General features: G+C 58.0%; 13 protein-coding genes across 13 annotated transcripts; 8 read left to right on the forward strand and 5 right to left on the reverse strand.

The window, feature by feature from the left end:
- Window positions 1-531: 531 nt before the first annotated feature.
- On the reverse strand, window positions 532-1,220 carry BO72DRAFT_461238 (Scytalone dehydratase; the record flags this gene model as incomplete). Its single annotated transcript, XM_040946514.1, has 3 exons — window positions 532-939; window positions 1,015-1,112; window positions 1,196-1,220. 3 exons carry the CDS (start codon window positions 1,218-1,220, stop codon window positions 532-534), a joined length of 531 nt encoding a protein of 176 aa, XP_040798435.1.
- Window positions 1,221-1,948: 728 nt separating this feature from the next.
- BO72DRAFT_450686 (HSP20-like chaperone) lies at window positions 1,949-3,818 on the reverse strand (the record flags this gene model as incomplete). The annotated part of the gene is made up of 1 exon (XM_040945311.1): window positions 1,949-3,818. A coding segment is annotated over exon 1 (1,211 nt), but the record flags the coding sequence as incomplete, so codon positions are not given.
- A 278-nt stretch (window positions 3,819-4,096) lies between these two features.
- On the forward strand, window positions 4,097-4,885 carry tpcG (oxidoreductase tpcG; the record flags this gene model as incomplete). The annotated part of the gene is made up of 1 exon (XM_040941557.1): window positions 4,097-4,885. The coding sequence occupies one exon, from the start codon at window positions 4,097-4,099 to the stop codon at window positions 4,883-4,885; it is 789 nt and encodes a 262-aa protein (XP_040798437.1).
- tpcI (questin oxygenase tpcI) lies at window positions 4,858-6,457 on the reverse strand. Its single transcript, XM_040945312.1, has one exon. The coding sequence runs from the start codon at window positions 6,376-6,378 to the stop codon at window positions 5,008-5,010; it is 1,371 nt and encodes a 456-aa protein (XP_040798438.1). The 5' UTR covers window positions 6,379-6,457; the 3' UTR covers window positions 4,858-5,007.
- Window positions 6,458-6,599: 142 nt separating this feature from the next.
- Window positions 6,600-7,403, forward strand: tpcK (decarboxylase tpcK). Its single transcript, XM_040945313.1, has 3 exons — window positions 6,600-6,821; window positions 6,883-7,079; window positions 7,138-7,403. The coding sequence occupies exons 1-3, from the start codon at window positions 6,630-6,632 to the stop codon at window positions 7,298-7,300; spliced, it is 552 nt and encodes a 183-aa protein (XP_040798439.1). The 5' UTR covers window positions 6,600-6,629; the 3' UTR covers window positions 7,301-7,403.
- BO72DRAFT_450690 (NAD(P)-binding protein) lies at window positions 7,370-8,570 on the reverse strand. Its single transcript, XM_040945314.1, has one exon. The coding sequence runs from the start codon at window positions 8,481-8,483 to the stop codon at window positions 7,683-7,685; it is 801 nt and encodes a 266-aa protein (XP_040798440.1). The 5' UTR covers window positions 8,484-8,570; the 3' UTR covers window positions 7,370-7,682.
- Window positions 8,571-8,853: 283 nt separating this feature from the next.
- BO72DRAFT_435147 (cytochrome P450) lies at window positions 8,854-11,032 on the forward strand. The gene is made up of 3 exons (XM_040943270.1): window positions 8,854-9,153; window positions 9,214-10,346; window positions 10,402-11,032. The coding sequence occupies exons 1-3, from the start codon at window positions 8,951-8,953 to the stop codon at window positions 10,623-10,625; spliced, it is 1,560 nt and encodes a 519-aa protein (XP_040798441.1). The 5' UTR covers window positions 8,854-8,950; the 3' UTR covers window positions 10,626-11,032.
- BO72DRAFT_530148 (SDR family NAD(P)-dependent oxidoreductase) lies at window positions 10,789-11,652 on the reverse strand (the record flags this gene model as incomplete). The annotated part of the gene is made up of 1 exon (XM_040950282.1): window positions 10,789-11,652. One exon carries the CDS (start codon window positions 11,650-11,652, stop codon window positions 10,789-10,791), a length of 864 nt encoding a protein of 287 aa, XP_040798442.1.
- A 959-nt stretch (window positions 11,653-12,611) lies between these two features.
- BO72DRAFT_450692 (FAD-dependent oxidoreductase) lies at window positions 12,612-14,559 on the forward strand. Its single transcript, XM_040945315.1, has 2 exons — window positions 12,612-12,931; window positions 13,010-14,559. Exons 1-2 carry the CDS (start codon window positions 12,709-12,711, stop codon window positions 14,329-14,331), a joined length of 1,545 nt encoding a protein of 514 aa, XP_040798443.1. The 5' UTR covers window positions 12,612-12,708; the 3' UTR covers window positions 14,332-14,559.
- A 356-nt stretch (window positions 14,560-14,915) lies between these two features.
- BO72DRAFT_202083 (uncharacterized protein) lies at window positions 14,916-17,788 on the forward strand. Its single transcript, XM_040939605.1, has 5 exons — window positions 14,916-15,390; window positions 15,449-15,476; window positions 15,531-16,055; window positions 16,108-17,656; window positions 17,735-17,788. The coding sequence occupies exons 1-4, from the start codon at window positions 15,002-15,004 to the stop codon at window positions 17,335-17,337; spliced, it is 2,172 nt and encodes a 723-aa protein (XP_040798444.1). The 5' UTR covers window positions 14,916-15,001; the 3' UTR covers window positions 17,338-17,656; window positions 17,735-17,788.
- Window positions 17,789-18,133: 345 nt separating this feature from the next.
- On the forward strand, window positions 18,134-18,820 carry BO72DRAFT_345371 (S1 family serine peptidase; the record flags this gene model as incomplete). The annotated part of the gene is made up of 1 exon (XM_040940656.1): window positions 18,134-18,820. A coding segment is annotated over one exon (687 nt), but the record flags the coding sequence as incomplete, so codon positions are not given.
- A 960-nt stretch (window positions 18,821-19,780) lies between these two features.
- BO72DRAFT_479482 (uncharacterized protein) lies at window positions 19,781-20,603 on the forward strand. The gene is made up of 3 exons (XM_040947583.1): window positions 19,781-19,883; window positions 19,952-20,043; window positions 20,137-20,603. Exons 1-3 carry the CDS (start codon window positions 19,857-19,859, stop codon window positions 20,438-20,440), a joined length of 423 nt encoding a protein of 140 aa, XP_040798446.1. The 5' UTR covers window positions 19,781-19,856; the 3' UTR covers window positions 20,441-20,603.
- Window positions 20,604-20,657: 54 nt separating this feature from the next.
- On the forward strand, window positions 20,658-23,093 carry BO72DRAFT_515879 (cytochrome P450; the record flags this gene model as incomplete). The annotated part of the gene is made up of 6 exons (XM_040949559.1): window positions 20,658-21,507; window positions 21,571-21,847; window positions 21,942-22,122; window positions 22,180-22,362; window positions 22,414-22,871; window positions 22,992-23,093. The coding sequence occupies exons 1-6, from the start codon at window positions 21,137-21,139 to the stop codon at window positions 23,091-23,093; spliced, it is 1,572 nt and encodes a 523-aa protein (XP_040798447.1). The 5' UTR covers window positions 20,658-21,136.
- Window positions 23,094-23,515: the final 422 nt, after the last annotated feature.

The following is a 23,515-nucleotide window of genomic DNA, read 5'->3' on the forward strand; positions in this document are numbered from 1 at the left end:
TTCTCGTCTAAGATCTACCAGTATTCTTCAAGAAATACTTTTAGAGTCTGAGCATATTTTTTTTGGTGTAGTCTTTTCTTTGTAAAAGTCCTCGAATTCGAACAATGCGATATCTTGCTTTAGTAGGGAAACAGATAAATACATGTACATATACGGACAGTCGGTACTAATTAGGCTATAATTTAATGTTTTGTGTCCTTACTATCAGTTCAATATTTTTAGTTTCTATTCTCTTCTATTCTCCCCTATCTTAGATTATATGTAGCCTCTACAGAAAAGTCAGATAGTAGAGTTATGTAATGATTTATGTAGCTGCCGGCTCGCAAAGGGCCCTGTAGGAAGGACTTTCTTATTCAAGAATAAGGCTTTCATGAATCAATTCAGCAATCGCAGTCCAGAAGGCCACATCCTCAATAAGAACACATCATCACCCACCATTGGTCATCCTCATCCTGGTACCTGCAGAAGGATCATTCGCGCCATCAATCCCGGCATCGATTCATCTACCCATCCACACACAACCCGTCCCCCTCAATGCCCATTCTCCTCCGAGTCCGCGCCGCCCTCCTCCCCAAAATGCTCCTTCCCCTCCGCAAACACCTGATCGTAGTCAAACTCCGTCCAGTTGATCTGGGGACACACGCCCGCAAACCGCCACTCCCCCTCGACGCGGGCGTACCACATGGTCGCCGTCCCGTGCGCATGGCCCTTGACCGCCACCTCAGCGAGGGTCTCGTCCGTGTACCGCTGATGGGCGACGCGCAGCTGATGGCGGCCCACGATGGCATCGTCGGCCGTCTTCTCCCACGCGCTCAGCCCGACCAGGTGCTGCGTCCGGAGGCGCGGGTTGCCCAGGAAGCGCGGGTCGGAGGCCATGCGGATGAACTCGTCGCGCGGCATCGCGTCCCAGAGTTTGTTGAGGAAGGACCGGTAGTCGATCTACAGGGAAAATATCAGAGGGTGGGAATTGAACTGGCGGGTTAGGAAGGGGGGCTCGGAAAGGGTAACCCCTACTCGGAGGGTGGGGGCCACGCTCGCCCGCAGACGCTCCCAGTCTTTGGTGTCGTAGCTGTCGGCCCATTCGAAGAGGGCGCGCTGGCAGCTGGTGATCTCTGGGTGGTTGGTCAGTACTCTGCGATTTGGGCCGGGGGGTTAGGGTGGAGGAGGTCATGTGACCTGGTGTGGTTGTTGGTACCTTCGAACGTAGGGGTCTTGTGCATTGTGATTGTCATCGTGGACTGTAGCCTTGGGCTTGGGGACTGCGAGTGTGGTTTTTCGGATTGAGGTACACAACCTTCCCACTCTGTGGGAACTTGTATCAAGTGGTGGTGGTTGTTGGTGGTGGATGGATGCGTCGGGAAGCGAGGCTCGGGTGATTCGCATTCGTTCTCGGGTTTCGGGGCATTTCTGGTTTGGCGAGCCCCACCAATCCCTCCTCGCGCGGTGCAATGGTAATGGTCCGAGGTCGGTTGCACCGGGTTTCATGTTTCTGGCCGCAGAGGAATGTCCCCTGGATTGCGTTGAGGAAGTAGGGGTTCTAGGTACAATTGCAGTCTGGTCGACCGTGGCGGTCGATGCTGGCCCTAGTCCTTGTGTGAGCGTGGCATTTCTGCTCGACTGGTTTGCCTCCGTGGGTTAATATGTGAATGGGTTCGTAGAATCAGGAATACATCATCACCTAGCCACGAGGGCTTGCGATCAAACTGTATCTCTATTGACAGACTGGTTGTCATCTCCAAGGCGGTTGTCCTTTGCTTGCATGTAGAGAGGGTGGAAGTTCGACTTGGCGGGACGGGAGGCTTTCCTTTCCAGTTGCCACTGCATGAGCACTGTCACTCCGTCCACACCCCCCTTCTTGCGGCTGGATATGTTCTTGATAGCTATGCAAATGTAGTTTCGAGTTCCAGAAACATCCTAGTAGTGCTCTAGGCAATCAATGGTAGAAAACGTGCAGTGCGCGCATCTATCTCCTGTTGTGTAGAGCGAAGACCTTTTATATATATTGCTGCCCCTCTAGTGCGGTCAAGCGTGAGACATCGTTGTGGATCGTTTTTTAGCTGAGATCAAACTTGCAGTGGTTGTATAAGATGTGAGTCTCAATACAAGAGATAGCTACAGGTTACATCGACCGAGATGAAGACACAAATAAAGTACAGTACATTAACTACCAACTATCTATCGACTGCCCTATCCCAATAACCCATTCATCCACCTTCCCGCAGCCTCCTCCCCACACAGCCCCCCTCACTCAATCACCACCTTCTTCACCTCAACATCATCCGGCTCCGTCTTCGGCACCTCGACAACCAGCACCCCATCCTCCAACTTGGCCGAGATCGCCTCGCCATCCACTTTCGGCGCACTGCCCGGGCCGCCTAGTCGTACTTTGCGCTCAAACGCCCCCACCCGGCGCTCATCCAGCGCAATCGTCTTCAGCAGCTCCTCTGACCCCGGCCGAGCGATAGTCCCCGAAATACCAAGCTGCACAGCCCTGGGGTCCCAACTGACCTCGACGTCTTCCTTTCTCGCGCCGGGCAGAGGCACGTGGATCACGAACGCCTCGGGGGTGTCGAACACGTCCACATCGGGTTGGTATGTATCAGATTTGACTCCGGGGAACGTGTAGGGTGGTTGATTGGAGGAGAGGAGGGGGAAGCCCCAAGGGTGGTGGGGTGCGTCGAAGCCGGTGCGTGCACTGTAACCACTCGCACCCCATCCTCGGCCCCGGGGTCCGCCTCGCTGGAAGCCGGGGAACGTGTCAGACGGCTGCTGATAAGGCAATCCGCCTGCGCCGTGTCTTTGCGCACCCGGGAATTGGTACGGCTGGCGCGGGAACGCGGACTTGCATTTGTTGTCATCATCGTCATCGTCACCGTTGTCGTCGCCCCATGGGGACGGATAGGGCTGGCGCCAGGGAATGGGACCCGGATACGGGTACGGCTGGTGGCCCTCGGCGGGTCCCGGGTAGGGGTACGGCTTGCGCGGGAACGGCCTGGGCTTTGTTCCGTCGTCATCGCCCCATGGCGAAGGGTAGGGCTTTCTGCCTTCCGCCGGGCCTGGGAAGGCATGTGGCTGGTGCCATGGGAGAGGGCCGGGGTAGGTGTGTGGCTCCTGCGCGTAGCCCGGGAACGGATATGGTTTGCGGCCCTCGGGCGCGCCGGGGAAGGTGTATGGTGGGTGGCCCTTTGCCGGCCCGGGGTATGGGTATGGCTTGCGCGGAGCCGTGGCCTCACCGGGTTCGTGGGTGGCCTCGTTGGTGTCGTCCCCGTCGCGGGGCTGCACCCCCCAAGGCGATGGGTAGGGGTGGCCGGGGCGACCGACCTGGTTCGGGGCGGATTGGAAGGCCCAGGGGTTGGGAGTGGAATGAGGAGAGGAGAATGGGTGAGTTGGGCCCTGTTCGTCTGTGGTGGCGGCAAAGGCCCAGGGTGGGATGTTCTGGTTCAGGGCTCGGATGGTCATGGTTATAATCAAGTCGAAAAGACAGTGTAGAGTAAGATCGAATGGCAAGATGATTTTGGACTAGAGTTGACTGACTGACTGCTGATGGATTGGGATCTGAATGGGGACACGAAACCATACTCGATGTCTCCCTTTTATAGTTCCAATCCAGGCAACCAAAATTCACCACTCTATCCTCTACAGCGACTGCGTTTGCCACAAGTTGGTTGCTGTGGATCTGTGGCGCCGTCAAATTCATTGATGGCGGACAATGTCGGACATCCTAACCCCCGAGCTGTCAATTGCCTGCTATTGTTGGGCTTCAAACCTCCCTCGGACATTCTACCCCCCGACCACATCCCAAAGCAGCCCCCTTTTTGTGCATCCACCCCACCCCCTTGGATGGGAGTCCCTCGAAATAAGTATGACACAACTCACACGGCGTACGACAGATTCGGACACGCTACACCCCGATAGCCTATTTCTCGTTGCCCGTGGACTACTATCTCCCGACAATTGTCCTGCTCAGGGCGCATGTCCGAACCCCGAACCCCCCCATCGGGGGCCAAGAAGCCCGATCGATAAGATCATGGACTGGCCGGCCAGGATCGAGAACAACAGACAAAGAAAGACTGGTCGCTAATTTCTGCGTCATACCATGTCCACCTACGCGATCCTTGGCGCCACCGGCAACTGTGGCACAGCTCTCATCGACAACCTGCTGCGCACCGAAAATGCGCGAATCCACGCCTATTGCCGCAACCAGGCCAAGCTGACCCAAAAGGTCCCAGCGGCCGCCGACAGCAAGCGCGTCACGGTCTATGAAGGGAATATCTACGATGTTGACCTGCTGGCTGAATGCATACGCGACACGCGCGCCATCTTCCACGTGGTGACGACCAACGACAATGTGCCCGGCTGCCACGTCGGCCTGGACACGGCGAAGAGCATCATCGCCGCCATCGAGAAGCTGAAGGTCCACGGCCAGCTGCGCGCACCCCTCCCCAAAATCGTCCTGCTCTCCTCCGGCACCATCGACGACCATCTCAGCCGCCACATGCCGTGGTGGTTCCGCCCCATCCTTCGCACCGCCGCCTCGCACGTCTACGAGGACCTGCGCCGGACTGAGGCCTACCTCCGGGCGCAGGAGGACCTGGTGTCCACGATTTTCATCAAGCCCGGGGGGCTCGCAGTGGATGCGCAACGCGGCCACGAGCTGAATCTCGACCACGACGAATCGTTCGTCTCGTACCTCGACCTGGCCGCGGGGATGATCGAGGCCGCGGATGACGAGGGTGGGAGATACGAGATGAAGAATGTCAGCGTGGTGAACAGGAATGGGTCGGCCAAGTTTCCCTCCGGCACCCCGATGTGTATTGCCACCGGTCTCGCGAGACATTTCTTTCCGTTTCTGCACGCCTATCTGCCATCTACCGGGCCTAGCTAGTGATTATACGACATCGAATAAAATATACCACGCGATTGTGTATTGGGTCGTGCGAAGCCATTCCACAAAGTTAATTACATAGGGTCACATTCCAACCGTATTCTAATCCAACCAAAAAACCACTAAGCAAGATCCGGCCGGATCTTCCACCCCATATCAAAGCCCGTAAAATTCACAAACTTCTGGTCGGTGGGCCAGTCCTTGGTCGTGTCCAGCGCCATGCGCGCAATCTTCAACCACATATCGCCCTTGACCGGGAACGCATCAGGGTACTCGGCCTCGAACGGGCGCGCGGCCTCCTGGCCGTTCTTCAGCGCGCGGATCATCTTCGCCACATGCCCGTCGTCGTGCTCCTTGTTGACGGCCGCGTACAGCTCCTTCCAGCCCATGTCCGCGCTGAAGTCGTCGTGGTAGTCCGTGATCGCGTCGTCGTGCAGCTCGGCGGACCCGCTGACCACGTACCAGGCCAAATCCAGCCGGCCCTTCCACTCGACAAGACGCACGCGGTCCGCGAGGCTGATCCAGTCCTGGCGGATGAGCACGCTGAAGAAGAGCGAGCTGGTGAGGGTGTGCATGTAGAAGAAGTCGATCTTGCGCTTGCGGCCGGGCCGCTGGCTGGCGCCGGCCATGTAGGCGCAGACGCTGATCATCTCGGCGGTGCGGCGCTGCAGCTCGCGCTCGTCGGGCTTGACGGTGAACTGCGAGCCGATGGCCGCCATCTCGAGGAGAGCGCGGCCGACGAGGCCGTCGCGCATCTTGTTGCCGAAGTCCTCCCAGCGCGGGGCGGACCGGATCGCCTCGGTGGCGCGGGCCTCGCGCAGCAGCTGCACGAGCGGCTTGGGGTGCGCCGGCGGGTACGCGATGGCCGCCTGCGCCTCGCACGCCTCGAACAGCCGGCTGATGTGGCTGTCGTCGTGGGCGGCCGCCTGCGCCAGCGCCTCCGCGATCAGGCTGGGCTGCTGGAACTCGATTCCCAGCCCCAGGTGGATCACCGGGTGGTAGGCGCCCTCGTACAGCCGCGCCAGCATCTTCTCGGCGATCGCGTTGCGCGAGAACACATATTTGTTCACGACTGCCTGCCACCCGTGCGCGTCCATCTGCCGCTGGAAGAAGACCAGGAACGAGGTGTACTGCGTGATCGCGCCTAGCGTTTCGAGAAAGAAGGCCTCGTCCGTGAGCCGCTCGACCGTCGCGCCGTCGACCGCCGGGATCGGCCGCTGGATGCCCACCCCGTCGTCGTAGGCGCGCTGGATGTCCGCGGGCCCGGCCCCCAGCGCCAGGCAGGTCAGGATCGAGTGCGCGATGTGGTTGTGGCCCGCCCGGTCGCGGAAGAACATGTGCCATTCCTCGTGGTTCTTCTGGAGGAGCCGGTTGGCCTCCTGGATCGAGGCGCGGTCCACGGCCGCGTCGCCCAGGAGGCCGACGTGCTCGTCCGACAGGCCGATCTGCGAGTTCAGCGTGACGGTTTCGGTTGCGGTTGCAGTGGAGCCCATGGTTTGTCGTTGCTGTTTTAGCTTTGGGTTTGGGTTTGACTGGATGTCGAGTGGTCTTGTTGCTCTTGATGCGGGCTATATACATGATCAACCCTAACCGGGAAAAATGGAAATCGGAAAGCGGACTGCGACGCCCGGACCCCGAACCCCCTTGCAATCCACCCGAACCCATCACCCCATATATTCGGGGCATTTATCACGCCCTCCTGGCTTCGCAATGAGCGGACCCTACGTGACACACACCACCAGAAATGGCTACGATGACTGCGACAACACCAACAGAGACAGAGGGCCTCCCGCCTAGCCGGTATCTCTGCCTGACCATCCTGGGCTATCGCAAGCCCGGCATGAGCGAGGAGGCCTACCGGCGACATATGATCCAGGTCTCGGCGCCCTTGACAAAAGACCTCATGGTCAAATACGGAGTCAAACGGTGGACGGTGGTACGCATCGTCATCTCGGATTAAGTGCCCGCACGAGCGAACTGACACTGGGGCTACGCAGATCCACAATCCGACGCAGACGCGCCTCTTGATGAACCGGATCTATGATCGCCAGATGGCCAATATCGCCGACTATGATTGCTTCAGTCAGGTGGTGTTCGAGAGCGTGGACCACTACAAGAAGATGAAGGAGGATCCGTACTACAAGGAGCATCTTTTTGGGGATCATGAGCACTTTGCGGATACGCGGCGCAGCCAGTAGGTTTTTATCTCCGGCCCCTGAGATGAGAGCGGGTTTTTCTGACTGGCAGCGTAGAATGACGATTGGGTGGATCGAGGAATGGATCAATGATGGTACCGTGCGAGAGGGATTGGAGTTTCCAAGTGATGCGCAGCGGGGAGCGTCGGGGATCGTGTCGGCATCGGGCCTGGCCATGATGACTGTGTTTCTGGGCGCGTTTATCTTTCTTTCGAGATAGATTGGATCTAACTACGCTCTCGATGAAAGTTTATGTATGTGCAGAGACACCGAATTTGCAGATTGTGTAGCTGTTATTATAATACTAGTGGAATACAAATCGCTCCCCTGGTGATCGGTTCGTCTATTGGAGCACGCTTGGGGATAGGGGCCGGGCTCGACTCCTAGTGGTTGCTATGTAGTGTGTACCTACAGGGCATCTCTCGATTGTGTGCTCGATGACCTTTCTCTCTGCCCTGCACTCGGTGCTACTCGCCAAATGCGTGCTGGGCCACCGGCCACTGCCAGGGATACTGATTTCCGCCTTCAAGCCCCGCTGCGCTGCGGGGACGACGCATGGCTCTCTAGGCCAAAGATGCAGTGACCCTCCAGTGGCCAATCCCTCACAACCATTGTTTATTCCCCAAGTGGCTGACAAACGCTCCTCCATGGGTTTCCACGGTCGCGTTCTCGATGACCTCCAATTGCCGACGCACACTGTCCTCCATCGTCATCGGGCCCGAGAAATGCGGCGCGTACGCCTGCAGCTTGGCGACCATCCGCCGTCGTCCCTCCGCCTCGCCCTCAGACGGAGCCGTATCGGGCTTGGACACGGCGCCGGGACTGATGGCCATGAACAGGATCCCGTCCGTCGCGCCGAGCGAGGCATGATACTTGGCCATGAGGAGGTTGGCCGCCGCTTTGGAGATCGCGTAGGGCGTCGCGTTGTCGACCGCGAAGTGTCGGACGAGGTCCGGATCGGCCAGCAGGGACGAGATGGTGATCACTTTCTTGGCTCTCCCCCTTCGAATCAGCGGCAGGAATGCGTTGACGGTGTGCGCCACCCCGACCACGTTCGTGCGGCATGACTGTAAGATGTCGCGCTCCAGGACCTCGGGCGCCAGGTCCGTGATCGGTGTGAAGGCGCTGGTCGGGGTCAGGATGGCGGCGTTGTTGATCAGCACATCCAGGCCCCCGCCGGTGATGGCGCCGACCTGCTCGGCCGCTGTCTGCAGGGCTTTGGGGTCGGTGATGTCGGCGCAGACGAGGTGCGCATTGGTCAGTCGATCTGCTAATAAATGGGTATGCGTTGAGGATTTATCGCGAACGAGTCCGACTACGGTGTTTTGCGGGTTGGAGGAGAGGTGCTTCAGCCAGGTGTAGCCCAGACCTCGACTTGCGCCGGTGATGAGATAGGAGGGCATGGTGTTTTGCTGGATCGGGATCGATTCACGGTGACCGGTCGCATAAATGACAGAATGCACATGCTTTTATTTCTTCTTTGAATGATTTGATGTCATCTAGCAGTGAGGATTCGTGCAGTAGCGCGCGTGCAGATCGCCAACCCTATTGGTTTTAATTCAGAAAGGCGTCGGGCTATTGTCGTCGGGGATTCGAAGCATCCCGGAGCCCGGTCGTACTCCCAGTCTAGGCCTACGAGCTATGCAGCAACAGGGGTCCAACTGCATACTAGGAATCCTAGGAATCGTCAATGCGCACGTAAGTAAACACCCGGATCCCGATCAGTCGATGATGACCAGTCTCGCTTGCCTAGTTGGACCAGTTGCACGTTGGCGATTTTGTAGGTGAGAGTACAGTACATAAGTTATTAGGGCTGTCTCACCACCCCAAACTTGTGCCCCTCCCTTGTGCCCTGAAAAATTCACTCAAGATGGATGCAACCTACACCGACAAGTTCAATAATTTCGAGCTGCCGATGAAGGCAGCGATAACAGGGTTGGTAGCGACCGTGACGACTGTTCTCGCCTACATTGTCTTTCTCTCGTATACCCCTCGTGTCGACAAGAAGTCCCCCAAATTCACTCCAAACACCGTGCCACTGGTGGGGTCATGGAGTTTCTTCACGCAAAAATGGTAAGTATGCCTATCTCGCTTCCTCCACATTCATGCGTGTCTAAGCAACGCAACGCATAGGGCATTCTGGCAAGACTGCGTGGCCAAGAGCCCGACCGGGCACTTCAGCTTCTGGCTGGGCAAGTACCATGTGGTGGGGATGTCGGGGCCCGCGGCCCGCAAAGTGTTCCTCGACAACCCTAACTTCGACTTCGTGCGCGGCGCGACTCTGGTCGGCCACGGCCCGGACTTCGTGCCTCCGCTGCACGCGATCTTCCACGGTAACTTCCAGAACGGCCGCAGCTACTTCCAGCGCCGCTTGGTGGACTTGCAGAAGTCCGAGCAGCTGGGGAAGCGTCTGCCCGGCGTGACGAGGGACGCGCGCGGGGCATTTGAGGCGCTACGCCACCACGCCTCCGGCGTCATGAACCCGACGGACGCCTGCTACCGCCTGGTGGTGCAGCAGGCCTGTCGCGTAGTGTGCAGCGACGAGATCGCGGACGATCCGGCGGTGCTCGCGAGGACCCAGAGCGTGCTCTCGCTGCTGATGCACACGAGCAGCATCCACGCCGTGGCGCTGCCCTACCTACCCTCGCTAGCCAAGCTGAAGCGCCGCTGGGGCCGCTACAGCCTGAGCCGGATCGTGACGCCGATCGTGCAGCGCCGGCTGCACAAGAAGAAGGACGACCCGCGCCACGACGACGTGGTGCAGTACATGCTCGACCGCGGCGACCCGCCGGAGTGGATGGTGGCCTTCTTCATCTCGACGCTGTTCATCGCCTCCGCCAACGCCGGCTACCTCAGCGGCGCGATGCTGAACATCCTGGCCCACCATCCGGACTGGCAGGCGCGCATCTACCGCGAGATCAAGACCGTCGCCGCGGCGCACGCGCCGAACAACCGTCGCCACGCGCCCCTGGTCGACCAGCTCGACGCCATCCCGCTCGACGCCTGGGAGTCCTTCTTCCCCTCCATCGACCTCTGCTTCAAGGAGGCCATCCGCATGTGGGTCGCCTTCCCCATGATCCGCCTCAACATGGCGCCCCACGCCGTCCCCATCCCCGGCACCGCCGAGGTCGTCCCCGCCGGCACCTTCGCCGCGTACAACTCCACCGAAGTCCATTTCAACCCCGACCTATACCCGGATCCGTACCGGTACGACCCCGAGCGCTTCCGCGAGGGCCGCGAGGAGTTCAAGCGGGAGGCCTACGGCTGTAAGTTGCTTCCTCGGCTTTCTTTTGCAAGCCACGCACGCTGACGAAGGTCTAGTCGTCGGATGGGGTCAAGGGCGCCACCCCTGCTTGGGCATGCGGTGGGCCAAGATCCAGCTGAACATCATTCTGGCCTATGCTCTGGCGCTGTACGAGTGGAGCGGGTGTGACGAGAAGGGTCAGCCCAGCACCCACTTCGACCGCAAAACGGACCTCAACGCGCCGGGGCCGAGTCTGCCCGTGGGCCTGTTCTGCAAATACGTGCCCCGAAAGGAGATGTGAGAATGTGCAAGTGTGCAACCAAGAGATATGTATTTAGGGGGGTTAGCGACGCGGGTAGAGAGAATGTGTTGGATGTGAACATGCATTGCACAGAATAATGGATAGAACGTATAACCCAGAACTAGTTGCAAAGCAGCCGTGCAGATGTACGACCCAAAGCTATCTACAGCACTAGCCCAATGGTCAAAAAGCTACTGTCCCGCTCCACCCGGTCCCTGAGGGCAATCAACTCATCCACATCCCAATGCGCCCACAGATACCGGCCGTTCAGGAACCCACTCTCGGGGCCCGCCAGCCACCTCGCGAAATGCGCCGGCAGATTGATATCCTCCCACCCCGTGGAATCCGGGGCGTAATGTTCCGCGACAGACGGGGTATAGAAGGCGCCCGGGTGGAAGGAGAAGACGCGGAGCGCGGGGCTGGCGCGCTCGGCAGCGAAATGCTGCATGAGCTGTGTGGCGGCCGCCTTGCTGGGGCCGTAGCCGGCGCGGAACGGGCTGCGGGTCTGCGCCGCAGCGGAGGAGACGTGGATGACGGTCTTCGTGGCCGTGGAGTCGGTGGTGGTGGTGGCCAGGTACGCCTGGACGAGGTGGAAGGGGGCGAGCACGTTGACGTCGAAGGCGGCCTGCATCTCGGCGGCCGTGATCGCGGTGGCGGGCACCTGGCGGTGGACGACGGCGGCGCACAGCACCAGCACGTCGACCGGCCCCAGCTCGGCGAGGATGGCGGCCATGCGCGCGTGGTCAGTGATCGAGGCCGCGTAAGTGACGATCTGCACCGCCGGGTGTGCGGCCTCCAGCGCGGCCTTCGCCGCGGCCTGCGGCCCCGGCGAGCGTGAGATGATGGCGATGCGCGCCACCTCCGCCTCCGCGAACGCCTGGCAGATGCTGTAGCCTACGCCAGTCGAGCCGCCGGTGACCAGGATGGTCTTGCCGGTGCCGGTAAAGTGGTGGTGCTTGGAGATGCGGTCGTAGGTCTGCGAGTGGTAGGTCTGGGTGGGACGCGGGAAGGCCTCGAATTTCGACATGGTGCTTCTTCTGGATGTGGTTGCTGGGGTCTAGGAGGTATTGCCTGCAGGAGCTGTGCGACTGTCTTGCACCTTCTGGCAGCGCCGTATGTGTATCGCTCTGATCTTGAGGTTTAGGCTGACGGCGCTCGGGCTAAGCCTGGCTGGTAGGTGGGACGAAGAAGTCTATGTCCCGATCGATATGCTGCCAACTCCGGGGTTTCGGAAGTTTGTCACAGGTCAACAAGGAGGGGAGGTCTGCGGTGGCGCAATGGTGTTGGGGGTTGATAGCCTTGCTGTACTTAAGCAGAAACGCAGCGCAAATATGAAAACTTGAAATCTTCATCAGAGTAATATCAGGCTTTACTATGCATGAGAATGGTGGTCGAGCAATGTAGATAGTAGGGCTGCATCATCATTCTCTGCTGCGCTTGTACGTAGGATTCGCGTCTGGAGCTGTCCGACCAGACGTGGTGCTTCGCAGAAACGTCTTACCCCTCAAACTCCACTGACACACACAGGGATTTCGGTGACCCGGCTACGTTCGGAAGGAGGCTTTGGTGTATAAGTATGGTAGTCACGAGTCATTACCTCTATGCAGCAAGACGCTTGTCGCGAACGGATAGTTCGATATGAAGCTCGGTTAGGGTTGAGTTACAGAGTATAGATATGACTTGCTCGTTAAGATACTTGCATTCTCAAGAACCCATGTCTAAAGTCTATGATTGGAATTATTCCCACCCAGTATATTATCCTCCATTCAATATCATATTGGAACCAGGCTCTTCCGACCCATCGGGGTATAAAATAGCCTCACCTCTTTTCCGTGCCTCACCGGGATGTTGTGCATTCCCGCGAGGTTTCAATCGCCCGAGTTCGCGAATCCACAACCCGTTCCGAGAACCGGGTTCGAGCGAGTCAGGGTGAAAAGGTCGATTACGCGGGAGATCCGAGAATGAAAAGATCAGCTTCCGATAAAAGTCCTGATACGATGCATGAGCCTTTGATATATGATTTGCACTCTCCTTACCCACAGCATCATCCGTTAGCAAGCACCCTGCGCGGCACACTTCGAGAATGGTGTCAAACGAGTATCTCACCCATGGGGACAAGGATGAGTTCGACCCCGCAAAGTGGTCGTCCACCCCAGGCGAGCTGCCTCCACGATCCCCCGCCACGCACCTCAACGTGCTGATCGTCGGGGCTGGGCCTGCGGGACTGATCACGGCGCTTGAATGCTGGAGGAAGGGACACAATGTGGTCGGGATCTTGGAGCGAAGCCAAGGGCCTGTCTATAGTGGTATGTCCTCACGCCATCGTCCACAAGACACGGTGCGGTCCATCCCAGAGTCAACGTACTGACCCGCGCGATCTCCAGGAGACATCATCGTCATCGGTCCCTCCGCCATCTGCACGCTGCGCCACTGGCCCGAAATCTGCCGCGAGCTCGACCAAGACCGCTCGGACAGCGTGATGTATTACCGCCGGCACAACGGCGAGCTGATCCTGGGCCCCACCACGCTGGGCTACAACAGCCCGGAGCACCTCGCCCAGCGCCAGGGCCTGCCCTACGTGGCCCCCCACCAGGTCCGCCGCCAGTTCTACCGCATGCTGCTCCGCCAGGTCGCGCGCATCGGCCTGCAAGTCGACTACGGCCGACGAGTGGAACGGTACTTCGAAGACGAGGCCGCCGGGGTCGGGGGCGTGGTCACAGCGGACGGCAGCGTGCGGGTGGCGCACCTGGTCGTCGCCGCGGATGCCTTCAAGACGCGCTCCGATCTCCTGATCGCCGGCGAGCACGCGCCCACGCGCTCCAGTGGCATGTCGGTGTACCGCGCGGCGCTGCCAACGGCGCTGGCCCTGCGAGATCCCGCCTTCCAGGCCCGCTGGGGCGAGGTGGTGGCGCGCGGGGAATCCCACCACGAGTTCTGGATTGGGCCCGGCATGCACCTGGGGCTGTTCATCTCGCCGGACTTTGTGGCCTACGGGCTGACCCCGCGCGACAAGTTCCTGCAGCCCGGCGGAAACGAGCCCATCGAGTCCTGGGATCCCGACGTCGACCCGCAGGAGGTGCTGGACGTCCTGCACCGCATCCCGGAGTGGGATCCGGCCATCGAGGGCCTGATCCGCCACACGCCCCCGCGGGCCACGGTGCACTGGCCGCTCCTGTGGCGGAATCTCCGGCGCGAGTGGACGTCCAAGGCCGGGCGCGTGGTGCAGGTCGGCGACGCCGCGCATACCACCGTGCCCGCGTCGATTAGCGGGGGCACCCTGGCCATCGAGGACGCCGTCACGCTGGCGGCGTGCTTGCAGCTCGCATGCGCCGGGGGTGCGCCGGGCGGTGCGCCGCTGGGGGCGCGCATCTACAACCTCCTGCGCTACCAGCGGGTGAGCTGCGTGCAGAAGATGTCGTTTGTCAATTCCGAGAACCTGGGGGCCGCCGATATGAATGAGGTTCTCAAGAAAGACCCCGAGAAGGTCAAGGTCCGGTTCCCCAAGTGGCTGTTCCAGCATGATCCCGAGGCGTATGTTTACGAGAAGTACGGCCAGGCGTACGCGCATCTGGTGCTCGGGGCGGACTTTCAGAACACGAACTTCCCCCCCGGCCATGAGTTCAAGATGTGGACGATTGAAGAGATCCATGCGGATATCCTGGCGGGGAAGAAGGTGGCGGACCTCTTGGATGGCGATTGGGATTAGCCAGGTACTGCGCCGAGGTGGCAGTGTCTCCTGGTGCTGTTGCGCCGTAGCAAGACACTTCATTCAATGGTTATCTTATTACTCCCCACGTATCTTCAGGTTGAAGAAAGTAAGATGTAATGCCTACCACAGGCCTTCGTCTCTTTGTATCTGGGTCTCGCAATTGATCCGATGGGGGATCGAGGCAGCTTTGCATTCACACTTACAACCAAATAGAAACGACTCTCCCATTCATCTACGATACAACTCTCTTAGGATACATCTCTCCAAGCTTGGATTCTCATCACAACACTCAATACGTAAAAATAGCTTGTGATTTGGAAATATATATAATAGTACTAATTACGCATCCAAGCATTATGACTGCTCGTGGAACAGGTACACTGGGCATAAAAATCAGTCCATACATCTGGATTCAGTGTCTAAAGATATAGACCTCATATAGTATCATCTGACTCATGATAATCAATGGAGGGCTGGGGCCATCGGGGATTAGAAAGTGCGAGGCTTGGCATGTGGCGGGGGTTCCTCGGCTCTTATAAAACCCGACGGTCTCCCTCTCCTCTCCCTATGCTTACTTACCAGCCCTTCCATTCTTTCCTTCTTCACCCAACTCAACCATCGTCGGGCTTCGGGCAATCGGGTATAGTGACAGTTCTCGTTTTCTGTCATGGACACGCCGATCTCTGTATCCGATCAGACAGCCACCGCCGTCAAGCCCCAGCAGCCCCGACGCGTGCTGGCGTGCGTACTCTGTCAACAACGCAAGATCAAATGTGACCGCACATTCCCCTGCACCAACTGTGCCCGAGCCAACGTGCAATGCGAGCAAGCCGTTCGTCAGCGACGGCGCAGATTTCCGGAGAAAGAGTTGTTGGCCCGCCTGCGACTCTATGAGGGTCTACTCCGACAGCACAACATCAAGTTCGATCCCCTCCACACCCCAACCGCTGACCATCGGTCTCCCAGTGACGATGGCCGCGATGACCTGCCAGAGGGGGGCGACTCAGAGGGCACTCTGGGTGAGAGAGAGAAGCCCGCCGTCAAGACCAAGTCACTGTATGAATTCCTGTCCTGCATTTACTTAATTATCAGGGGATGACTAAGTGTCTGCGAGAAACCTCTGGCATGCGATGAGCCAAAAGGTAAGAGGGATTTCTACGTCGACAAGGCTTGGAACTCACTGACCACCGGACCAGCCTGTAAGCCCTGGAGACGACGATGGCAACGAGGGTGAGGACGACGAGAATGACACCGGTTTCCTGCACGATACGGACGATGTGCGGCCCGCCGTTATCCAGAAGGCGTGGAACCACACCTTTCAAGGCCAAAACAACGACCACCTCCTCTTTGGTGCGCCGGTAGGCACCGTGGATCTTTCCGCTTCGCATCCAAGCCAAGTGCATATCTTCCGGCTGTGGCAGGTCTACCTAGACCAAGTGAATCCGCTGCTCAAAGTCACTCACACCCCCACCCTGCAGACACGGATCATTGATGCTGCCAGTGATATCGCCAACATCAGCCCCACCTTAGAAGCGCTGATGTTCAGCATCTACTGCGTCTCCCTTTCGAGTCTCTCGGGCGAACAATGCAGTGTGCTTTTTGGAGCCGCGAAAAAGGAACTTTTGACCGGCTATCAGTTTGCGTGCCAGCAGGCGCTTCGTGATTGCGGGATTCTACGCTCCAGCGACCGCGAGTGTCTGACCGCCCTGTATCTGTATCTAGTAAGCCTGGCTGGCTGGGGCCGTGTGAATGTGCTGTACTGAAGTGGTGCAGGTTTCCATTCGCCCTGACACCGATCCCGCATCCCTGTCTTCACTTCTGAGCGTCGCGATCCGAATCGCCCAGCGCATCGGCATCCATAATGAGTCGATGTACGGCAAATGCTCCGCGCTGGAGGCGGAGATGCGCCGTCGGCTGTGGTGGTCGCTCATCATCTTCGACAACCGCGTCTGCGAGATGTCCGACTATAAGACGGCATCGCTGGCGCCGACCTGGGACTGCAAGGTGCCGCTCAACGTGAACGACTTCGAGCTGCAGCCGGAGATGAAAACGGCCCCCGCCCCCAACAACCGGCCCACGGAGATGCTGTTCGCCGCGGTTCGCAGCGATCTCGCCGACTTCGTGCGCCACAGCGCCTTCCACCTCAACTTCACCAACCCCTCCCTCAACACGATCGCCTTGCGTCCCACCGAGGAAGCCGAGCGACTGGTCTCGCTGGAAAAGACCATGGAGGAGAAATACCTGGCTTTCTGCAATCCCGAGAACGCCCTACACTTCATGACCCTCTGGACGATGCGGGGGTCCCTGGCCAAGAGCCGGCTCCTGCAGCACTACTCCCAATGCTCAAGCACCCCCGAGCCACCGACCGACGCCCAGCGCAACACGGGCCTCGCGCACGCGCTGCGCATGCTCGAATGCGATACGAAGCTCATGACCTCGCCACTCACGCAGCCCTATCGGTGGCTGGTGCACTTCCACTTCCCGTTCCCGGCGTACATCCACCTGCTGCAGGATCTGAAGAAGCGGCCCGTCGAGGCCCATGCCGACCGCGCGTGGGCCGTCATGAGCGACAACTACACGGTGCGGATGATGGAGGCCAGCCAGGACGATCGGCCGTTCTTTATCGTCTTCTCGCGGATTGTCCTGCAGGCGTGGGAGGCGCGGGAGAAGGTGGCTGTGGCAGCCCAGCTCGAGACGCCGCCGCCGGTGCCACCACGGATGGTCGTGGATATTCGGAACAAGGTGATGCAGATGACGACCAGTTTTGGGCTGGATGCGGCTGCTGCGGTGCACTCGAATGGGGTCGTGGGGGTCAGTGCCGAGGATCTCGAGATGGACTTTGCGGCGCCAGAGATGGCGTACGGCCCTGGCGGGCACGGCGCGACTGGGCTGGAACCGTGGGGCTGCCTCGATATGGCTGGGCCGGCGGCTGGGGATGTGGGTGCGAATCAATTTCTGTTGAATACCATGGAGTGGAATGCGCTGCATGCTCGAGGCAAGTGAGAGGCTTCTTGGCAGAGGTGTGAGGTCATGAGTGTCAATGATTAGTACCGCTTATGGCTTGACATGATAAAATTGATGATCTACGCAATGTTGGAAGGTCCATGGCGAGGCGATGGCTGTTCTATTGTGAGGGCGATTGGTAGTGCTGATAAAACTCCTATCTTAGCTGAAGTGAAATGGAATATGCTGGATCTTGATAGATCAGGCGTTCTGGCCCGAATACTTTCCTGCATTTCATGTTATAGTTGCTGCTCCTGATGTTTGTTTATACTGGGTATACCTGTACGCTCGTCTGTCATCACATAGAATACTGCTTATGGTATGTATAAAGATAGTTCACGCCTACACATTTTCCATATCTCCAGCAACTCTCATTCGGTGCCAACATTGAGTCTAGTCCGGGTTACCCTTACAATTAAACATGACACACGTATTCCGAGCATGCTAGTCGCAATTTGTTTCCAGAATAGCTCTGTGTCACATCCATCGTGCATCTCAACTTCCGAAGCACGGATTCCGAAATGCGAGCCGTCTGCTAGACATGTCTGGCAGGCATGCTTGCCGATCCTTGAACCTTGCATGATCGGCGGGGGACTATCTCCACGAACAATCAATAGTCCAACCTTGTACTCCGTAGTGGACTTGGTACTCTCAAATCGAGAATTCCAGGGGTAAGGGATTCAAGCATAAATACCCCCGTCAAGAATGATCCTGCTGCCCGCCCAGAAAAGGAGCCCTAGTCGTCACCTTCTTTCCTTCTGTGGCACAGCATCTGCTTTCGCCAAAGCCAATCAATATGAGAGCTACTGTCCTTCTATCCCTTGTTCCTTTTATCCAGGGCGTGCTGTGCGCTACAGACGTCTCAGGTGGCTCACCTGCGACGATCAACGACCTTCCCTACCTCGTCAGCGTCCTGCGATCCGGCTCTCCCACCTGCGGTGGTGTGCTCATCGCCAACAATCGTGTTCTCACGTCTGCCCAGTGCGTCTATGGGGCCGAGGCATCTCCCTCGAGCTTTTCAGTGAGGACTGGCTCCAGCCAGACATTGTCGGGAGGATCTGCATTCACGGTATCGAAGATTGCTCGACACTCTCAGTTCAACCCCACCACCTACGATTACGACGTCGCCGTGCTTACACTCATCACCTCCATCACTCCGGGTCCGACGGTCGCGTTGATTGATCTGGTTCCGTCTGGCCAGGAGCCCGCGGTGGAGACGGAATGCGTTGCTTCGGGGTGGGGGGACTTGGAGAGACAATTGCAATCGGTTACGCTCCCGATCGTGGACCGAGACACCTGCGATCAGGCATATGGCGGCCGAATCACCGACCGTATGATCTGTGCTGGCGGCGAGGCTGGGAAAGGAACCTGTCCCGGAGATCGCGGGGGGCCGCTTACTTGCGGTGGTCAAATCGCTGGCATCATCTCCCAGACCAATGGATGCGACCTGCTCGGTCTTCCCGATGTTTTTACCGATGTGGCAAACTCCGGGATTCAAGCTTGGATAAAGAGTCAGTGATTGTAATCTAGCTGGCAAAAAGCTCGATGTGGGGAAATCTCAACACGGAATTGATTGGGTCGTGATGTATCCGATGATCGACGCCACTATTGAAAATGGAAATCTGATTTCCCTGCGCTCGCAGTAGACATTGCGTCTAGCTTCTTGGGTATGAACATGGTGGAGAGGAGGCATCAGAGGGAAATAGCTACGAAAGCTTCTTGGTGATCCTATTAACGCAAGCTTCGTATGTGGATGTGATGGGGTGGTTGAAGATCGGGCCTATCGCGCACACGCATATTTACATATCAGGTTGAACCATGACCGTCCTGGCCTGCAGAACGGAAGAGTGCAGAGGAAGCGTGCCTGCAAGTCCGATGTCCAACACATTGCCCATGATCCGCTATTTTTAATGGGCTGTTTCCGTAGAAGCACTGAAATGACCTCTCACACCCAGGTTCCTGTTCAGTTATCATATGCCTCACACACCTCATTGCTCTTTTTGGGCAGGCGTCATCCATGCCATTCAATCCTCATGAGCATGACGAGGCTTGTCAGATACATCCCGTTCCTCTCGTAAGACGCGAGCGTGGCATCGCTTTACTTGGGGTCACTATCCTCATGCAATGAGGCTCTGGCAGTTCAGCTATATGCGCCAAGACGCAATACGAAAGCCACCGGGGGAGCCGAAACGCTGGGGAAATCCACCATCACCACCACACCACCCCATCGTCACTTCGTACTATGTATATCAACAGTCTCAACACCTTCCACAATGTATCTGAGCTCGACTGACATACCCGAATTACGAGGGTTGGCATCGGCGACGCCGATGATGTGCTGTGAATGGGGTCCGGATACACCAGACGCGGGCAACGTTTCCGGCTATATAAACAACCTTCTGGTCGCCTGGACACAGAGTTGAAGCATCACCGTCGGCACAACATCTCTGACAACGCCCATCCGCTTTAGCTTTATATCTTCGAAGATCCCCTCAATAAAAGCACCCTACCACGTAAACATGTCTCGCTTCGTGAACAGCCTCACCGTACGTCGTCCTCCATTCTATTACCCCCGCCTCCCCTTCCAGCCCACCCAACTAACCCAAACATCCAGGTCGACGACCGCGACGACCGCGATATCCCACCGACCTGCATCCAGATCATCGACGGAAACAACCCCGACATTAACGCCGGGTTCGGTGGCAAGTAAGCGCTCCCTAGCCTCATATCTTCGAACGAACAAAACCATCTCATCCATCCCACCCCATTCCCCACCTCAAAGTATTCACCTGCAACCAGGTTTGTCTACATCGTCGTCGGCCACACCTCCAAGCCCGAGTTCGCCCTCACCGACATCCAGATCCTGGTTCAGGAGGACGAGAATAAGGACTACCACGATCTGGCCAAGGGGGCGGGCGGGGCCTACCGCTACATCCACACCCTGCAGGGCACGGGCGCCCCCATCGTCGATGTCAAGCTGCTGCGGCGGGCAGAGAAGGTCGAGCTGTCTACGGTCCAGGCGCTCGGGTATAGCCATATGACAGGGGACATCAATGCGGGTCGCGGGGGGGATTATTTGCATATCATCTGGAAGACGGCTTGAGCGGTGTTGGGTCCTTTTGTGGTCAGACATGCCGGAATGAGTGACGTTGGGAGTTTTGCCATCTGTCTATGACCTTTGAGTGTATTGAGATGTGAGGTAGAATGAGAATGAACAAGGTTGATGCGGACTTGGCTAGACGTGATCCTAAAGAGACAGCTATTGCACTACTTGACAGTCCATACCGCCGCGGCGGGGCTGTGATACAATGGCTAGGTAGCCATCGGACGCTCTCAAACGTGCTCAGCTTGGGCGGTCATCAGTTCCCCGACAATTTGTGGCCGGCGACAGAAGAGGGAACATGTCCATCTTTATTCGGGCCAGCGTTGACTATTAGGGCATCAATGATGTCTCTGCCATGCATTAGATGGCACTGTTTGCGTTGAAATATATCATGACGTCGCTAGTTGGTGGAAAGTAGGAAGAGACAGGGGACGAGGAAGTAGTCGGAAGCTAGAAGAAGGAGGCCAGCAGCATGGCCTTGGCTCTAGATGACGATAGCGCCCGAGTCTTAAACCCTGATTGCTAGATCTGACTATTCGTGTCGAATTTCCGGTTTACATTAGCGTTCCGGCAAATCTACATATATTTATATGCTCCCTCGACCTCCGCGACTACAAAGACTCTGTCCTTCACCAGCCGATTCCTTGATGACCACATATAACGGACCTTCAAACACATCTCCCGTACTTCATCGCAATGTCCCACCTGATGACGTTATGTCTAGCGACTGTCATTTACCTCACCGGCATCGTTATCTACAGGCTCTATCTTCACCCCCTTGCCCAGTTCCCCGGCCCATGGCCGGCCAAAGTGTCTGGCCTCCACGCGCTCTACTACGCCTGGCGCGGCGACCGACACTTGATGCAGGCTCGAAGTCATGCACGGTATGGGGATTATGTGCGCCTCGGACCCAACTACCTGTCCGTCGCCAGCGACCTCGGGCTGCAGGAAATTTACGGGACCAGAGCAAACGTGCAGAAGTCGTCGTTCTATCACGCCTTTGTAGCCCAGAAGGGCGCCTGGAGCACATTTACGAGCATTGACAGATCACTGCATGCACGGAAGAGGTGCGTCTAACCACGGCGAGCAGGTATTCGCAGCTGGGATGGCGCGCTAATTCCTCGTCGTAGACGTGTGCTTGCCCCCGCCATGACGGAGAGGGCATTGAAGTCGATGGGGCGGCGTATCAACCAATGCATCGACATTTTCGTCACACAGCTAGGGCGCAACGCCGATGCAGAGAGCGGATGGACGCCTGCGGTCAACATGTCGGAGCTGGCGGATCATGTGGCCTTCGACATCCTCGGCGACCTGGTCTTTGGGGAGGGCTCCTTTCAGATGCTCACTAGCCGTGCCAATCGGTACATTGTGGACTTGATTGTGGCGACTTCCTACTGGGCCCTGCTGGTGGTTCCCCCCCCCCTCTTGTGCCCCTTCTCAATTGCCACTCTTCCGTTCGAGGCACTGTGCAGGGAAAGACTCAGACTGATACGCTTATTAGGTCGGCACCTTTCCCCTACTCCGTGCGTTACCAATCATTCCGCTCTGGTTCCCAGAGCTCACGCGCAAACGACAAGCATATCTTTTGTTCTGCCAAGAGAAGGCGTGTCAGCGGATGGCGAAGGTCGGGGCCCCCGGTCCCTCACCCGAGGAGCACAGCGACCTGCTTCTTCATCTGCTCAGTGGAAGACGACATAGCGATACCCACAGCCACCGGTTTCCCGACGACCAAGAACCAGAACCAAGTGCATCATCCCCACCGTCCACGGCGGAAATCTGGGCGGAATGTCGAACTCTGATCGTCGCCGGCGCCGACACCGTCGCCACGGCGCTGGCCGCTCTCACCCACTACCTCGTACACAATGAGGGTGCCTACCACCGACTTGAAGAGGAGATCCTGACGGCCTGTCCCCGCCTCCACGGTGAGGATGATGGTGATGATGATAATGATGATGATGCCGGCCACCGGCCAGAGGTCCGCTTCCCGGGCCCCAGACCGGCCCAATGCCCGTACCTGGACGCATGCATTGACGAAGCCCTGCGCCTCAGTCCGCCCATCCCCGGGCCCCTGCCGCGCGAGGTGCTGCGAGGTGGGATGGCGCTGGGCCGCGGCCGGTTTGTGGTGCCGGCGGGGACGGTGGTGGCGACGGCGGCGTACGCGCTGCATCGCCATCCGCGGTACTTTCCGCAGCCGGAGGTGTTCTGGCCGGAGCGGTGGATGGCGGGGTCGGCGCCGGGGGTGACGCTCGCCACTGTGCGGCGGGCGCGCCAGTCATTCTGTCCCTTTGGGGTTGGGGCGCGCGGATGTGTGGGACAGTCGCTGGCGTATGGAGAGCTGAGGACGCTGGTAGTGCGGATGCTTGGACGGTATCGCATCCGCTTGTGTCGGCAGGTGAGGGTCGGGGAAGGTCCGAGTGCTCGGGAGATTGGCGTTGGTGTTGCTACTGATGCTGGTGCTAGTGCTGGTGCTGGTGCTGGTGCTGGTGCTGGTGCTGGTGCTACGCTGGCAGATGCACATGCAGATGCAGATGTGACATCGGTCCAAAGGCAGGGCGACGGCGTGAGCAAAGAAGGGGAAGAATACAGAATGCTCGACCGGTGGACGGCCCAGCGGGACGGCCCATTCGTGGAGTTTCAGTCTCGACCGCGGTAGGGGGTGAGATGGAACTTTGGAGGGCTGTAGTTATGATAATCTTAGGGCTTCATTGCGTGAGGCGCTTATCTTCACGGAACTATAGGGACTATCTGCATGGCGTGCATGCGGGGGTGAATCAATTGAGTCTGCTATCACTTGTTGTACTGTCACTGATACCGTGGACACGTACATACATACACACATACAAACATACATACATACATCCTTACACACGTCCATACATACAGACACACATACACATATACCACCTTCCAATACATACACATGTCCATACATACTTCCTTACCCACGACTGCGAGACGTGAGCAGGGACTCCACCCCCCCTCCTGTCTAGTACCCTGCAGGAATGGATTTTTAACACTTTTGGGTCTGACTCCTCTTTCTCTCTGCTGAGCTCCAATTCTGCGGGATGTGGTGAT

Source organism: Aspergillus fijiensis (genome assembly GCF_003184825.1).
Source record: "Aspergillus fijiensis CBS 313.89 unplaced genomic scaffold BO72scaffold_48, whole genome shotgun sequence".
In the NCBI taxonomy this organism is placed as follows: domain Eukaryota; kingdom Fungi; phylum Ascomycota; class Eurotiomycetes; order Eurotiales; family Aspergillaceae; genus Aspergillus; species Aspergillus fijiensis.